Source organism: Peromyscus leucopus, chromosome 1 (genome assembly GCF_004664715.2).
Source record: "Peromyscus leucopus breed LL Stock chromosome 1, UCI_PerLeu_2.1, whole genome shotgun sequence".
In the NCBI taxonomy this organism is placed as follows: domain Eukaryota; kingdom Metazoa; phylum Chordata; class Mammalia; order Rodentia; family Cricetidae; genus Peromyscus; species Peromyscus leucopus.
In genome coordinates this window covers 34,381,769-34,399,621 of record NC_051063.1, presented here as the reverse complement: position 1 = coordinate 34,399,621, position 17,853 = coordinate 34,381,769, and the positions used below count along the sequence as shown (strand labels likewise).

Here is a 17,853-nt window from a genome sequence, read left to right as displayed (position 1 = left end):
CCCATTTCAGAATCTGACAAAAGGTAGAAAGTTAATTTCTAAGATAATCAATAGGGACTATATTAGAGATAAAAGTTGGCACTAGAAGAACCAGAAGACATTCCAATAACAATCGCCTCCACCCGCCACCATCCATCCCCATAACATGAAGAAAAAAAAAAAAAAAAAAACTAGGGCCAGCAAGACAGCCCAGCAGGTGGGTGCTTGCCACCAAGCCTGACTTGGGTTCCAGTCCCAGGATTCATATGGTAGAAAAAGAAAATCAATCCCCACTAGTTGTCTCTTGACCTCCATACATGCGCCATGACATGTACACTTACATATACACACAATAAACAAACATAGTATAATAAATTTAAGTGGTAAATATATAAAAACAGTAACCGATCACCAGGAAGCCAGAGGACAGCATGATTTTTAACTTCATCTTAGTCACACTCAATTACAAATCCCTTGAGCTCTCTTCCAAGTCAATCTAAGGTTGGGACAGGAACTCTTGTGATATTCCATCTAATTTATAAGCAAAATTGTTGTTACCTCTTTCCACACTCTTGTCTCCTGAAGGTGTCACCTCGTTAGGTTCAATTATTCTTAAATTTCTCAGCTGAAAATCCTGGTGATTCGCCCTTAAAGAGAAAGAGCAGAATGCTGCAGACTTTGGCCCCAGGAAACGTGGCAAGGCTCAGTCAAAGAAGGCGTAACTTGGCTGAGCAGCTTTCCTGGGTGAGTCAGAACTCTTACCCTGGTATCAGTGATGGCACACCAGTTTTGGATAAACCACCCTCCACTCTGTGTACCCCAGAGCAGAGAGCACTTCCTTATGGGGTACCCCAGGCAGGGAGCACTTCCCTATGGGGCACATTAGATTGCCATTGTTAAACATACCCACAGCAGCCAGACCTCTTCAGCTGACTACCAATTCATGAATTCTCTTCAATTACATCTAGTCCCATACTAGACTAAGATTTATTTTCTGTAACTATGTTCTCGATGATGAGATTTTACACTTGTACAAGGTTCTACTTTGTTCCATTTCACTCTTTTGTGGTGTCCTAATCTTCCACTCTGGTTTCAGTTTCTCCTCCTAGCAGCTTGATCATTTTAGGCATTTATTTCAAACTTTCCGCCTTGGATAGCAAGTCTTGTGTTTGTTGGATGTGCTGCTTTTCCCCGTTGGTGGTTCACTGGGAGTTATCTTCACGGGCTGAGGGTGTGGCTCAGCTGGTAGAATCCTTGCCCAGCATGCAGGAAGCCATGGGCTCAATGCCTAGCATTGTACAAACCAGGCTGGGTAGTACAAGCTCAATACTTAGTTCAAGGTCAGCCAGGGATACATGAGAACCTGCCTCAAGGAATTGAAGTTTATCTTCAGCCAGGCATTTGGTACACACCTATGATCCCAGCACTCCTTAGGAAGCTGAAGCAGGAGGGGAAGAGTTTGAGCCCACCCTGGGCTGCAGAATGAACATCTATCTTAAAAAGGGGTGGGGGGGGCAGGGATGTAAACTATCTATGAAAAGCTATGTCCTAATTCATACAAGCATTACTGTCACAGTTTGCAATTTTCACATTAACTTCTTAGGCAAACCATCTATAGGGACCCTGGATCTCAGGCATAAAGGCCTCCATTTGGATCTCATACCTTCCCAGGCTAAGTTCACCATCTCAGGTAAGCTGTAAGTCCCTCTAAATCTGTGGCACCTGAGAATTCTCTATCACCTTCACTCGAGTATTGGCTGAGAACTTTCTAGTATCTAGATCTTAGTGTAGACACTGGTGGACGAGACCTCTGACTTATGAGTGGGCCAGGGAGACAGGACAGGGGAGAGAAAGCAACAGACACTGTTCTACAAAGCAGGGAAAGGAAGGGAGGGCAAGGGAGGTCTTTCTGGTAATACTTGCCATGTTAGCAAAGAATGATCTTTAAAAAAAAAAGTGACAAAGTTAGCCATGTTCAATTCTAGAAGAACATCCCAGAAAATGAGTATAGCAAATACAAGGCCATGAAGCCTCTACAAGAATATAGGACAGAATGCCTTGAATTTGTTGTCCAAAGTAAGATATGCCAGGGATCTCATAGATGTTAGAGCACATGACCTCAACAAAATGCCAGAAAAGAGCAAACACAGGTTTTATCCCAGGAATACAAGGTTGGTCAACATAGTAAATTTAATGTTAAGACACCAGATCAATAGAATAAAGAGCAAAATCAACATCTCAAGACATGGAAAAAAATCATTTGACAAATGCAACACCCAATGAGGATAAAAGTACTCAGCAATGAGATGGCTCAGCAGGTCAAGGAGCCTACGGCTAAGATGGATTACCAGTTCGATCTCTAGGACCCACATAGTGGAAGGACAGACACGACTCCCCTAAGTTGTCCTCTGACCTCAATATGTGCACACACACAGATAAATAAGTGAATTGTTTTTTATTTTCCAACCTAACTATTAGACCTACAGGACATGTGGAAACTGAATGCTTTGCCGTATAAGGAAGAAGCAAGACAGAAGTTACTGCTCTCTACACCGCATCTGTGGTTCTATCCTGGGCAATCAGGCGAGAAAACGAATCAAATGTATCCGGATCAAAAAACAAGTAAATTCTATTTGCAATGCCATTGATTTGAGCAGACAAAACCCTAAAGAACTCACCAAAAACTAGAGTAACTGAACTCACCAAAGACACAGTATGTAAAAATTAATTATACTTCCATACCTTTGCTCTCAACATCAAGAAATAAAGAAAAATCCCTGTTCAATAGCATCAAAAACAATAAAATACTTAATATACTTAGCAAAGAAAGTGTAAAATGCATAATGTAAAATATACAAAAGATTGGTGACATGTGAGTTAAATAAAACCTGAATATACAGATTCATGAATCCGAAGACTTACTTATCATTAATATAAAACTCGCCAGGTGTGATGGTACACTCAGAGGCAGAGCCCAGTCGATCTCCGTGAGCTAGAGGCCAGCCTTGTCTACATAGCAAGTTCCAGGACAGCCAGGGCTACACACAGAGTCCTGTCTCAAAAAGAAAAAGATGTTAATATAAGATTGAACATTCTCTATCAAAATTCCAGCTGGCTTCTATATATAAGCTGACAAGTAGATCCTAAAATATAGTAATACCAGGGACTGAGATTAGCCAAAAGGGCCCCAATTATCTCAACTCACCAATAAAAAGATAACCATAATTTGAAAATGGTCAAAGAATGTGAAAAGACCTTTCTTCAGATGGTCAAAGATAGACAAGATGTTCAACACTACTGAATGTGGTGGCTCGCACATGCATCCCCAAAACTCAGGAGGCTGAGGCAGGGGGACTGCCACGAATTTGAGTCCAGCCTAGACTTAAGTGCACAATTCTACCTCAAAAAAAAAAAAAAAAAAAAAAAAAAAAACCTGAAGGGAGGGAGGGAGAGGGAAAAAAGATGTTCAACATCGTTGAGCATCCTAAGTCTGCAGAACAGCCATGATGGCTGGAGCTGGCACCCAGGGGAAAAGCAAGTGGCTCTCCCAGCATGCTTGAGGCCCTGGGTTCTACCCCAGCACTGGAGAAAGGAAGGATACCACTTCTCACCCAACAAGAGGGGCATAGTCAGGGGCTGGAGATGACTCGGCAGTTAAGAGTGCTCACTGCTCTGGCAGAAGACACAGGTTCGGTCCCAGCACCCACAGTGGCTCACACTGCCTGTAACTCCAGTTCCAGAGAGTCCAACACCCTCTTTTGGTCTCTGCTGGCTCCTGCACATACATACACTCAGGCGCGCACACACACATAAAATATAATTTGTTTATTTGTCTGAGACAGGGTTTCACTATGTTGCTGACTGGCCTGGAACTCACTGTGTAGACCAGGCTGATCTCAAACTCACAGGATCCACCTGTCTGTACATTCTGAGTACTGGGATTAAAGGAACGGGCCACAAAAAAAAAAAAAGAAAAAAAAAGAAAGAAACAAGTATGGATGTGGATGTAGAAAGTCGGAACCATCAGGCATTGCTAACGACATGTAAACTGGTGCTGTGGCTTTGGAAACAACTCAATAGTTCCCTTAAAAATTAAATATGAGCCGGACAATGGTGGCACACACCTTTGACCCCAGCACTTGGGAGGCAGAGGCAGATGGATCTCTCTGAGTTCAAGGCCAGCCTGAACTACAGAGTGAGTTTCAGGATAGCCAGAGCTACACAGAAAAACCCTGTCTCAGAAAAAAGAAAAAGAAATATGGTTATCTAACCCATGCAATTCCACTGGTAGGCATATACTCAAGAAAACTGAAAACATTGCCTCATAAAAACTTGTTCAAAGGACGATAGGTATAGCTCAGGGGTAGAACCCTTGTCCAGCATACAGCATGCGTAAGACACTGGATTCAACCCCAGCACTGTAAAAAGAAAAGGTGAGAAGACAAAATTATACTCAGGGAAAAACTGTCACCTACACCAAAAAAAATACAGTGTATGATTCTATTTATATGAATGGCCAGAATGGGCAACCTAGAGAGACAAAGGAAACATCTGGTTGCCAAGGGCTGAAGACAATGGGATGCTGGGGAAATGAGGAGTTGTGAGGAGGAGCCAGGGTGGGGAAAGGACCTGAAGAGATTGCTCAGTGGTCAAAACCACTTGCTGCTCTTTGCAGAGGACCTGGATTAGGGTCTCAGCACCCACATGGCAGCTCACTGTAATTTCAGTTCCAGGGGATCTGATGCCCTCTTCTGGCCCCCAAAGGGCTAATGCATATATGCGGTACACATAAAACTCATGCACGCACACATATACACAAAATAAAAAATAAGTAAATCTTAAAAAAAAAATGCATTTGGAGTTAAAAATGTCCTTAATATCGGTGAATTATACCGATGTTATAACTAGTGATTATTAAAGTCATTCAACTATTCAGAAGCAAAGTATTACAGAATCAGAGTCCAGGCCTCTCGATGTCCCTGTCCCTCCTCAGTGTTCTACCGCTTCCAAGAACTTCTGAAGCCTAGACCTTCTCCAGATCATGAAGAAAAGGTACCTCAGTGGGAAGGAGTATACAGAACACTCCCTGATCAATCTTTGCGCACGACGGCTATGGCCAGAACTACTGGAAACTATGCATTTGTCTCCCTTTCTCCCTCTCATTTTACAAAGAAATCCCAATAGAGTTCTAGGTATGCACCTAACTCCATTCCCAGCCTGTGATGAGAATCACACAGCTCTAATGCTTGAGCTGAGGCCAAAGAACAACCAAGTGTTCAACGACACTCCATGAAACAAACAGGAGAAGCTGTGAGGGTGGGAGAGGAGGCAACGGTGTCTTCCTCCACACGGAGCCCACCCTCTTGACCTGAGGACCACCTTCTCCATTTCAGTCCAAGACTTGGAATGAGTATCCATCACTGATGTGCTACATCATGGATGCAGGCTTGGTTAGTACACACCTCTGGTCATGACAACTAGTTCAGATAACATTTACAATCAAGTAAGTCTGGTTAGAGTAAGATCTAAGAGTCCTGCTCCAACCATGCTGAAGTAAGACTGTTTCTATGTGACTGTCTGCCTAAGAGTCTCTCCAAGCCAAAGTAGGACTGTTTCTATATGACTGTGAGCCTAGGAGTCTCACCATGCTGAAGTAAAACTGTTTCTATGTGACTGTCAGTCTAGGAGTCTGTTTTTTGTTTTGTTTTGTTTTGTTTTGTTTTGTTTTGTTTTGTTTTGTTTTTCGAGACAGGGTTTCTCTGTGTAGCTTTGTGCCTGTCCTGGAACTCACTCTGTAGCCCAGGCTGGCCTCAAACTCACAGCGATCCACCTACCTCTGCCTCCCGAGTGCTGGGATTAAAGAGTGCTGGGATTAAAGGTGCGCCACCACCGCCTGGCCACCTAGGAGTCTTGTAGGAAAAAGTCTGCCCCAGTCAAGAGCTGAGCAAACCAGAGCCAGAAGTGAAAGGGGGCACAAAAGACGCTGGTCCTGGTTCTTCTGGCTTTAGCTTCATTTTACATCCCTCTAAAATGAAAGGAGTCCTCGTACACTGGATGGCACTGGAATTCTACCACTTCAGGAAAGCATCCTGAAACAAAAGGCCTCCCGTATCAGCCTACCAACTGCCATTCAAAGACCACCCCCAATACTGTCACTCTATGGATCCAGCAATGACTACGGTCTGGTCCTCAATGCTTCCTCTCAGCCTTTGGCATTACATCATTTTCCACTTGCCTGACCTTATTTTCCAGGAGAAAACTTCCAAAAAGGTCTATCCATGTGGACAGTTACCCACACCCCTCCACAGTGTACATGTGAATTTCTGGTCGTATTTAACGTACTGCCACAAAATCAGGTCCAAGTCAAGGTAGGACTGAGATCTGTCCACTCACAAAACACAAGCGTAATATGGTCAGAATTCTACAAATAAGTCGGGCTGCAGTTTCTCATGAGTTCACTCGAGCCTCAACTGATCTTAGAGGACTGGTAAGCCTCTGTGGATCACCACAGTTTTAATTCTGGCCTTTGTGTACTTATTTCCCACTTTTAATAGCTATGTGTGTCTGGTTTGGGGGGAGAATAAACTAAAACATGTTCAACATGAGGCTGAGAAATATCTTCGCACTTCCTGTGTCCAAGGAGCACCCAGAGCAGGTTCCTGGTGGGATTTTACGGAAGGTTATGCCAATCTGTTTCCTGATATAGCCCCAGAGACCATTTGTGTGGGGAGGGCCCCGCAGCTGCCTGTCTCTGTGGAGGGGGTGGATAAGAGGTAAAATGCAGACATCAGAATGCTCAGGGCTGTAACTTTAGATTGCCGCGGGAAGGGGAGGGTGAGGACAGGGACACAACCACCTCTGAGTACCCCGGGTGGATTCAAGAGGGACCAACTTCCTGCAATAGCAGGGCCTTCCCTCCGGGTCTGGGGTTGGTGAAGATCGCGGCCCGCCCGGGTCCCAGGACGGGATCCGGCCGCCCGGAGGTGCCCGCGGCCACGCCGGAAGCGAGCTGAGTCCTGCCCGGCTGCACGGATCGATCCCCGGCTCCAGCTCGGAAGGCTCCCGCCAGTCTTGGCCAGCCCCCGACGGCCACGGGCCCGCCGCTCCTCGCCCTCTCTTCCCTACCCTCCCGGGTGTGCAGCTCGCGCGCCCGGACGCCGGCCAGCCGGCACAGTCCCCTCACCTTACTCGCGGTGGCTTTCTGGAGGCTGCCATTCGGCGGTGACGTGCCCTAGCCCACGTCAGGGGAGCGCAGACCAGCTGATCACCGGCGGCAAGGCGCGCGCACCGGGCAGGCCACGCCCCCCTCTGTGGCGTGCTCACGCAGGACCCCGCCCCACTCTTAGGCTCCGCCCCTTTGCTGGAGGGGGCGTGGCCACGTTTCAGAATTCCGAACCCCTGCAGGCTGTTGTTGCCCTTTGCAACCAGTTAGGAAGAAGGCGGCGTGCTGCTGCTGTGCGACAGCGCTTCTCTTCCTCCCCAAAGAGGAAGGAGAGTTTTGCCAGCTAATTAGACTGCAATGCTTCCCAGGTATGTTCCAGCCTTCAGGTCAGCTAAGACTAGTGTGTCGTGACCAGCTCTGTAAGAACCTGTTTTAGGGTCCTGGAGACCCTGGATCCGGATATAACTTGCTGAGACCTTAGAGATGTCACCCAAATGATTTGGTTCAAACAGCTTCAAAACCTACTGCTCACTTCACTTAGGTAACTACTGAGCCCTTCAACGTTAAAGCGTCCAAACCTAAAGCCCTAACCCCATACACAAAAAAGTTCTCCAAATAGCGCTTTTTCATCTCAGTCAGTGGCTGTTCCATGCCCTTAAAGGGCAAAAATCTTGAAGTGATGTCTGCCTTTTTCCCAGCCCATGTCCCATCTGCCCAAAATCCGATTGGTCCTGGCTTCAAAATAGGTCTCTAACCCACCCACTTTTCATCATCTCCACCTGTCACCTATCTGATGACATCACATCCACCGCCAGAACAATCCTATCCAGGGGTTCCCTGTGGTGTTTACTGTAATCAACTTATATGGGCTCTAGAATTACCTGAGAGAAACGCCTCTGATCTGTCTGTGAGGAATGTCTTGATTGCGTTAATTAGCATGGGAAGACCCATCTTAATTGTGGGTAGAACCACTCACTCCCTAGGCAGAGGATCCTAGACAATACAAATCGGTGGAAATGAGCTCTCGGCTTCTGACTATGGATGTAATGACACCAGTTCTCTCAATCTTCTGTCCACTATGACGTCCCTGCTATGATGAACTATAACCTGGAACTGTAAGTCAAATAACAAAGCCTTTACCGCTCAAATTCCTTTGTCAGAATATTTTATCACAGCAAAGAAAAAAGAAACTAAGACATTCCCCTTTTCATTCAGGATGAAATCACAGCTCACACCTCTCACTGCTGGCCTTCTATAGCCTTGAAAAGGCTAAACACACCATGGTCCCTTCCTCCAAGTGCCACAACCTCAATGAAACCTGCTTAAAGCTGGAAACTCCCTCTGACACATCCAGTCTCCCTGAGCCTGCTATTTTTCCCCACAGCTTTTACCATTTTTTCACATGACTTTATCTTTTAAAAATATATTCTGCCCTCTTTCTCTCTACCCCTACAGACATACCATAACCCTCAATACAGGAGTTGTTTCTGTTTAAAAATGAGCAATAGCTGACATTCAGTAAATTCTCACATGTTTTCTGCAGAAATAAATGTCCCCAGATTGCACACTTCTCAGAAGCAGAGACAGTGGCTCTCCTATTCATTGTTATGTCCCTAGTGCTTATCTCAACACCTGGCACTAACTGAAATTGCATTTTTTAAAGCTGATGGGTGCCCCGAAGTCCTAATACACCTGTGTCTAATGGGTTCTGCTATCCTCCAGTACTGAAAGTTCCAGTTCATGTGAGCACCTAGACAAGCCAGAAAAGAAGGTATGTGTTAGAGCATGTCTGTTCATTTCCTCAAGTTTATGGAGCCAAAAGGAGACTGTAAACAAAGTGACTGGCTCCTGCCCACACCCAAAAGAATAGCAAGAGAGAAAACCAGTTACCAGGAGGAGTTATAAGTGAAACCAAAAGACATCGAGCAATTCATAGACATATTGCCAAGGAGAAAGGAGCTGACTCAGAATTTATGTCTGGCTTTAGAGGGGAGAGAAAGAAACACTGGGTATTCCCTGAACTAGACTTGAATTCCTGTTTGCGAGACAGCAAAGCCACCTTCATGGTCTTGAAGTTCTTTGGGGAAATCCCAGGAAGAAAACTCTGAGAATAATTGCAGAGGGTGAGAGCAGGTTAAGTGTGGTTTGGGTCTGAGGACCTGGTGTCTTTGTAGGTAGGCACACTGACACAAACTGATCGATATCTGTCTAGCCTATGACAATCAAAAGAACCAAGAGACTATTTGTGCACGTTTTACTATTTTCAAAGACTGAGGTTTTCAGAAGGCAAGTTCACTGCCCAAAGTTTTTGAGCTCATACATGATGAAAATTATAGTGTACATTCTGGCATTAGGATGTTCTTAGCTCTCACACACAAAACCAACAAGTTCTTGTTGCACGAATCCTAAATGGTCACATAATAAAAACCCAGAGCCAGATATTAGGGTAAATGCTGAAAGATCAGAGGACACAAGCCACAGCCACTTCTCACCTCGCCAACTCTTCAGCCAATCCTGTCTCCACAAATCCTCGGACTGAATGCCTCTGAGTCCTCAGCGGAAAGGGCCTCTAGTTCCTGTCTCCTCACGCCTTATATGCCTTTCTCCACCCAGCCATTTCACCTATCTCAACCTCCTTGGTTCTGGGATTAATGGCGTGTGCTGGAGTTAAAAAAAAGTGTGCCACCACTGCCTGGCTCTGTTTCTCTCCCAGACTGGATCAAGCTCTTGTAGTCCAGCGTGGCCTTGAACTCACAGAGATCCAGACAAATCTCTGCCTCCCCAGTGCTGGAATTAAAGGTGTGTGCCACCACCGCCTGGAGGTGCCTTTAATCCCAGGACTCGGGAGGCAGAGCCAGGTAGATCTCTGTGAGTTCAAGGCCAGCCTGGGCTACAGAGTGAGTTCCAGGAAAGGCACAAAGCTACACAGAGAAACCCTGTTGGTGGTGGTGGGGTTGTATGCCACCACTGACTGACCTCTGTGTTTAACTCTGTGGCTGACTCTGTCCTCTGATATCCAGGCAAGTTTTATTAGAATATAACAAAGTATCACCACAGGTTCTAGGTAAGGGGCCCTTGAAATGGCTTCATCCAAATTGCTAGCCTGCTCAGTGGAAAGAGGGAAGAGACTGGTTGTAGCGTTTGAATTCAGTTCAGATGGGTCTTAGATGGAAGCAGAAACAGGAAGTGCGTGAAAGCATTATAAATTGAATTGTGCCTACCCCACCCCCACCCCAGAAATCATAGATTATTCTCAGTTCCTCTGATCTTATTTGGGCATGTGATTAATTAAAATGAATCCTTTCAGAACAGACAGGTTTCTATTCCAATATGACTAATTTTAAAAGGAATCTGGACACACGGTGTGTACAGGAAGAATGCCATGAGAGCAGAGTGACGCATCTGCAAGGCAAGCACAAAGATTGCCAGGAGCCACACAAAGCCAAGAGAGAAGTGTGACCAGATTCTCCCTCGAGGAAAAAATTAAGTGACCCCATAGATACCTTGATCTTACATGTCCAGATTCCAAAAGTTTGGGATAACAAGTTTCTGGGTTTTGAGGCACCAATTTATGGCAGTCTGTTATAAAAGTTCTAGAAAACTAGCATAAAGTGAGTTCTAAAAGTCCAAATGTGTTTTGTAGACTGGTGTTGGGCTGCCCACCATTCACTCCAATAACCGCGCTGTTCCATGGAGCCCAGCCATCACTGGTGCCTCCCTCTTTTCTTTTGTCTGTGTGGTCGGGGTGAGACATTTGAATCTCAAGGAGTGCTGTGACCCAGATGCAAACCCACAGGCACAGCACAGCGATTGCTGAGGGACCAATACGAACAGTCAGGTTTGCATGATAAGGCTGGAATGGGACCTTCTCTCCTCTGCCTGCTGGGCAACAGCAGAGGCTGGTCCTCCTGAGCAGCTGGCTCCTGAGCTCCTGGCTCCTGAGCTCCTGGCTCCTGAGATGCTGGCTCCTGAGATGCTGGATCCTGAGATGCTGGATCCTGAGATGCTGGCTCCTGAGCTGCTGGATCCTGAGAAGCTGGATCCTGAGCAACTGGCTGTGCGTGCGACCTTCCGATGGTACAAAGGCAGCAGAAAGACCAAGGGGAGGGGAGAGAAACAGACTTCATAACAGCGCCTGAGCCCTGAGTCTTGCTGGGCCTTGGACCACATCTCCCATTACACCTTTCAGATGTCAGCCAAAAAATTTCCTCTTGTTCTTAAGTCATTTTGACATGGGTTTTCTGTCACTTTTAATTAAAAGACTCCTTACTGAATCATTTAAATTATCACTTGCACAGTTGGATCTTATACATGACTAATTACAGCTTTATTCAATAATTGTGGACTAACAAATGAAAAAATATTATAAAACAATATAATATCTCTTTTTACAACACATAGCTGTAGATTTAGATACAAACTGTTATAGTGCAAATGCTTTTTCAGAATAAAAAAAATGCAAAATGATCTCTAGTGCCTTGGAGCTTATCTTGGGATGGCAGAAACTAAAACAGTTTCTGTTTTCTTGTCTTTCTTTTTTGTTGTTGTTTCTTTCTTTTGTTTTTTGGTTTTTTTCCCCCCATCTCTGGCTAGGAAGATAGTTCATAGAGTAAAGCAATCGACCTCAAAGCCAGACAGCTTGCGTTTGACCCCTGGGCCCCACCTGATGGAAGGAAAAAATGAACCTTCTTAGTTGTTCTCTGACCTCCACACACGCACATACTCACACCTACACAGACTTTTTTTTTTTTTTTTGGTAAGTAAAAGGTTGGGAATTTAGCTCAGTGGTAGAGTGCTTGCCTTGAGTGCACAAGGCCCTGAGTTCAATCTCCATTGCTGCCAAAAAAAAAAGGAATATATATATATATATATATTATATATATATATATATGTGTGTGTGTGTGTGTGTGTGTGTGTGTGTGTGTGTGTGTGTGTGTACTCCTCATTCTGCCTTTCTCTTTGGGAGGCAAAGTGAAAGAAATTTTTATCTTCCAAACCTAAGCATTCCAATAAACAGTCATTCTTCAGGACTCGAGTTAATAACAGGTTAATATCCTGACTATATACTGAGGGGGCTATGGCAAAAAATTCCTTCAATAAACTTCCACCTGAAGGGACTTTGAAAATAAAATCCTTGCAGTAGATCAAATGAAAATACAGCTTCTGAGAAGATTTTTGACTTTTCCAAATGTTTCTATGTGCTCTAATGAAATTGACAGCTATAGGAACTATGATGAGTGAGGTCCTCACAAACATATAATTCTCTCTCTCTCTTTCTCTCTCTCTCTCTCTCTCTCTCTCTCTCTCTCTCTCTCTTTCATAAACTTAACTAAAAGATAGGCTTATGGTTACACCCTAGAGAGGAATGGGAGAAGAAAGCCAACTTTCAGAATTGTAGAGTCTGCCAAAACAATGTACTGTAAATTAAGGGTGGGAGAGCGCATTTGGCTCGGTTCACAATCTACTCACCCTTTGTCTTCAGTGAAAACTGAACTCAGACCTTTTGATATCTGAGTTCCATTTGCTCTTGGCAAAGCTCAGTTCTCTGGTTCAAATAAAAAAAAATTTAAGCCTTATGAGGCCCACAGGGTTTCTTGGACATCAAATGGTGGTTGTGAAAACAGTGTTTTGATGAGCTAAGTGTGACTGAATCCCAAACATACAGAGTACGTACAGAGTAAGGATTTTCTGGAGCACAGAGACCCTCCCATGCTGCTGGGGGGGAAGGCTGGGGGCAGTATGCTGCCTGTCTCTCCCTTTAAGGGGTATCCTTCTTTACAGTGTTTTATCCTCTTCTCAAGAAGCCTTCGGGTGGAGGGAGGAAAGCCTTTGCCAAATAGGAAGGGAAGCAAGCATGATGTTGATTTCTCACAGTCCTTTTCTGGTTACACTTGAACACATGGCTATGACCAGAGGAGGAGGTCAGGAGAGGATCTCTAGCCCATCTCTGCCACTGAATGGGAGGATGTCTTTAACTCAGGCACAGCCCTCTCTCCCCTGATGCCCTAAGCTTCTCTGCAGCTGTCAGGACCTATGCAGAGAATCTGAAGATGGGAGCTATGCTCTGTGAGGCCTTCACTGGGTTCTTTTGTAACAGCTTTATTGGGGAAACATGCACATACCGTACAATTAGCCTGTTTACAGTGGAGCTCAGTGGGTTTGGGTTATCACAGCCATCACCACAGGCAATTTCAGGCAATTTTCTTCATCTCAGAAAGAGATCCATGCCCTTCGTATTCACTCTCCGCCCCTTACCCTCATCTTCCATACCCTAGGGAACTGCTAATCTTTCTGTCTGAGTAAACTTGTCTCTTCTAGAAACTGTATATAAATGATATTGGATATTGGAGTTTTTGACTGGCCTTTTTCACTTATGTCATTTTTAAGATTTTGGGGTTTGGGTTTGGTTTTTGTGGTTTTTATTGCTGCTGCTGCTGCTGCTGCTGCTGCTGCTGCTGCTGTTTTGTTTTGGGGGTTTTGTTTGTTGTTTTGTTTTTCAAGACAGGGTTTCTCTGTGTAGCCCTGATTGTCCTAGAACTCACTCTGTAGACCAGGCTGGCCTCAAACTCAGAGATCCACCTGCCTCTTCTTCCCCCAAGCATTGGGATTAAAAGTGCATTCCACCAAACCCAACTTTGTTTTTTTTTTTTAATAATTTTATTTTTATTTTATGTGCATTGGCGTTTTGTCTCCATGTATGTCTGTGTAAGGGTGTCAGATCTTGGCATTACAGACAGTTGTGAGCCACCATGTGGTTGCTGAGAATTGAACCTGGGTCCTCTGGAAAAGCAATCAGTGCTCTTAACCACTGAGCCATCTCTCACAGTCTCCTAGCTTTGTTTTTTATTTTTAATTGCTTATATTGTGTCTGTGTGGGGATATGTATACGTGAGTGCAAGTGCCCTTGAAAGCCAGAAGAGGGCATCAGATCCCCTGGAGCTGGATTTTCAGGTGCTTGGGAACACCCTAAAATGACAATTTAAAGCTTATCCATGTTGTAGTATGTACCAGTACTTGATGCCTTTTTATTTCCAAATGCACTAATAATATCCCACGTAATGGAGGATTACCTTTCACCAGTGACTGAACATAAGTGATGTTCCCACTTCGGGGGTACATGACTATAGAGGTTTGAATGAGCATGTTCCCCGTAAGCTCAGATGTTTGAATGCTTCAGTACCCAGTTGGTGGAGCTGTTTAGATAAGGAAATGTCACTGGGGGCAGGCTTTAAGATTTCAAAGCCTCACACCGTTGCCAGCACCTTCCCCCTGCTTCCTGCGTGCAGTTTATGAGCTCTCTGCTTGCTCCTCCAGCCATTGTGCCTGCCACTTCCCAGCCATGATGGACATCAATCTGTCTGGTACCCTCAGCCCAAACAAACTCTTTCTTCTATGAATTGCCTTGGCCATGATGTTTTATCACAGCAATGGAGAAGTAACTACTACAATGAGCAATGCTAGTATTGAAGTTCATTTACGGCCTTTCATTTGCACATATATTTGCTTGTTTTGAGTAGGTAGCTAGGAGGTAAAGAGTTCATCACACAACCATTCCATTTACCCCTTTGAGGAACTGCTACTGTGTTTTCAAGGATGACTGACTGGGTCATTTCCCATTCCCAGCATCACTGCAAGGCCCAGGCACTATTCTCACCACACTTACTGTCCTCTTTCTTTTCTAGCCATCCTGGTGGGTAGGAAGTAGAATCTCACTGTGGTTTGGGTTTCTATTCTTCTGACACTAATGACAGCTTTTTTTTTTTTTTTCATGTTCTTATTACATTTGTGTGTCTCAACAGGATGATGTGTCTTTTCAGACCCTTTTCCAATTTTAAATTCAGGTTGTCATTGTTATTGCTGTCAGTATTGTTGAACTATAAGATTTCTTTATATATTCTAGACGCAAATCTCTTATCAAGTGTATAATTTGCAAATAATTTGCCCCCTTAAATTGCTGTAGGTCATTGCATTTCAAATTCTGCTGAGGAGCTGGAGATTACTCAGTGGTTAAGAGCACTTGCTGTTCTTGCAGAGAACCTGGGTTTGGTTCCTAGCACCCAGCTGAGGTGAATCCAGTTGCAGGGGATCTAATGCCCCCTTCTGGCCTCCACAGACTCCTGGGTGCACATGGGGCACATATGTACACATAAAATAAGATTAATAAATAAAACTTTAAATTCTGATTAAATGGCAACACTTTAAAAGAAGATGTCAGTATGTAAACACCCTTATGTTCAGTTTCATTTGAAAACTCACGTTGCTTCGGAGCCTCCGCCCTTCCTTCCGTTCAGGAACAGGCAGCACACGGGGAGGGGGCAGCCCCTCCCCCAAAGATGAGGTAGGCAGCCCTCCATCTGGGAAGCGGACCGCCGTTCTCTACCTGCCCGACATCTGATTTGTGACCCCTCTTCCCAGAGAATCTAACGAAGCGTGGCCTGGGTTTGAACCCCACTGAAGTTGTCCTTGGGATCGAATTAAGCAGCTTCTTGCCAGAATGCTGTCGCCTTTGGCACCGGAACAGACTTCCTCCCAACTTCACACCGGCCAGCAAGCCCTCCACTCTAGGTATTTTGCAGTTTTGGTTTTTCAAGTCCCGGGGCAAGTCAGTGGGACCTGGCAGAGCTCCGGCAGTTCAGCCAGGACTGATGTCATGAGTGTGCCCTGCCATATGCATTCTCTTTACTAACTCAAACCAGCCAAACAAACAAATGGAGCCAAGAAAACAGACCAACAGGCTGCTCGAACTTCAAAACACCACATTAAAATACTCAGAAAAAATAAAACAGTTCAGTGCTTAGGCCCACATCCAAGAATGAAAATCACCATTTCTCATTCTTAACCATCACTTGCCCTGGTCACAATTTGCCTGATAAAAGGCCTGTCTTGAAATAAGCTAGGTACCCCTAAATCTTCTATATGTTAGTGAAATGGCTGTTTGTATAGCATGTGAGCACGTGGGGTGAGCACATGGCGGGGTGCACCCATACGTGTACGTGGAAGCCAGGGGAGGGTGCTGAGTGCACCATCACTCTCCACCTTATTCCCATGAGACAGGGTCTCCCTGAACCTAGAGCTAAACTGGCAGCTACAAACCTAGACAGTCTCCTGTCTCTGCCCCCCACAGCATCAGGTTACAGGTGGGCAGGTAGCCACGCCCATCTCCTTATGTGGATGCTGGGGATTTGAGCTGCAAGCATTCTCATCCCTGAACCATCTGCCCAGGTTCCTTATTCAGAACGTTCCTATTCCTGTTTCTCACCGGCCTTTATCTTTTTACCTCTTGCTTCCCTTAAATATTCTTTTTCATTTAAACAGCTTTATTGGGATATAGTTCAGATACCTTACAATGCGTCCACTAAAAGATTACATTTTGGTGGGGTTTGTGTGTTTGCAGAATTGCACATTCATCACCACAGTCCATTTTGGACATTTTTATCACCATGCAAAGAAACGTCATATCCTTTAGCATAACTCATTTCCTTCACTCTTCCCAGCCTTGAGTGTCCCCCACTCTGCTTTCTCTTTCTTTGCTGTAACCTTGACCACTTCATATGAACATATGCCACTCTGGCCAGCTTCTTTCACTTAGCACAATGTTCTCAGGATTGACCTATGATGTAGCACGTCCACAACTTCTTTTATTGCAGAATAATCCATTGAATAGGAATGCCACTTTTTGTGGGGTTTGTTTCATTTTATTGTTGTTTTTGTTGTATGTGTGGTATATGTACACTAGTGCGTATATGCCAAAACATGTGTATGGATGTCAGAGGACAGCTTTGGACTCACTTTTCTCCTTCTGCACTGGGTTCTGGGTATCGAAATTAGGTCTTCAGATGTGTGCAGCAAATGCTTTTACCCACTGAGCCATCTCAGCACTCCTGATTTTACTGTATTTTTTTGAAACAGGATCTTGCTGTATAGCTGAGGCTAGCCTCAGATGCACTGTATACCTCAAAGTGACCTCAAATTCACAATCCTGCTTTAGCCTCCCATGTGTTGGGATTACAAATGTGTACTACCACACCGAGCCACGTTTTATCTATTCATTCAAACAGACCTTAGAGATTTTCTACTTTGGGAGCACTGTAAATAATGCTGCTATAAACATTTGGGCATAACACATTCTAAAAACACATGTCTCGCTAAGGATAGAATTGCTTGATTGTGTTATAATGCTGTGCTTAATATTTTGAAGAACTGACCAACTTTTTAAGAGTGACCGCTCTGCTTTGCATTCCCAGAAGCTGATGGCTAAGGGTTCAGTCTCCTCTGAATCATTGCTATTCTTGTCATGCTTTGTTAATATGGATTCCATCCTTCCGTCCACTCTCCCCAGATTTCAGATGAAATTCCTGATGGTATTTGCCATTTGGGGAATCATAGTAGCATTTAATTTTAGGGTGACCGTTATTTAGCCTCTCCTTCTAGGAAATCTATTGGGGGGGAAACAGCCTTCAGTGACTTCTTTACAATTTACAACCAATTATGTTTCCACGGCGCAGCATAAGCCTGCAATTCTAAGTACCTAGTCTGAGTACATTAAATACAAACAGAATGGAGCTAAATTCAAGCCATGGACATGGAATTTGGGAAGTAGAAGAAATACTAAGGATTCGTTCACCAACAGTTTCGTTTCATAGATCTAGATTCTTAAATCAAACCAAGAGACTCATGTGAGCACAGCTATTTATTATAGAATAAGACTGAAA

At 44.5% G+C, this 17,853-nt stretch overlaps 1 protein-coding gene across 4 annotated transcripts in view; it reads right to left on the bottom strand.

Moving 5' to 3' along the window:
- The window catches only part of Xpnpep1 (X-prolyl aminopeptidase 1), a 50,959-nt gene extending 43,662 nt beyond the window's left edge, over positions 1-7,297 (bottom strand). The window contains exons 1-2 of one of the 4 annotated variants that reach the window (XM_028875045.2): positions 7,163-7,297; positions 538-626 (exon numbers count right to left, since the gene is read on the bottom strand). In XM_028875045.2, the coding sequence (XP_028730878.1) occupies positions 538-626; positions 7,163-7,194 (121 nt within the window). In that variant the 5' untranslated portion in view covers positions 7,195-7,297. Of the gene's footprint in view, positions 1-537; positions 627-2,901; positions 3,001-7,162 lie in introns of those variants that run through there. The other 3 variants (XM_028875050.2, XM_028875049.2, XM_037206166.1) reach the window with 3 other exon arrangements.
- Positions 7,298-17,853: the final 10,556 nt, after the last annotated feature.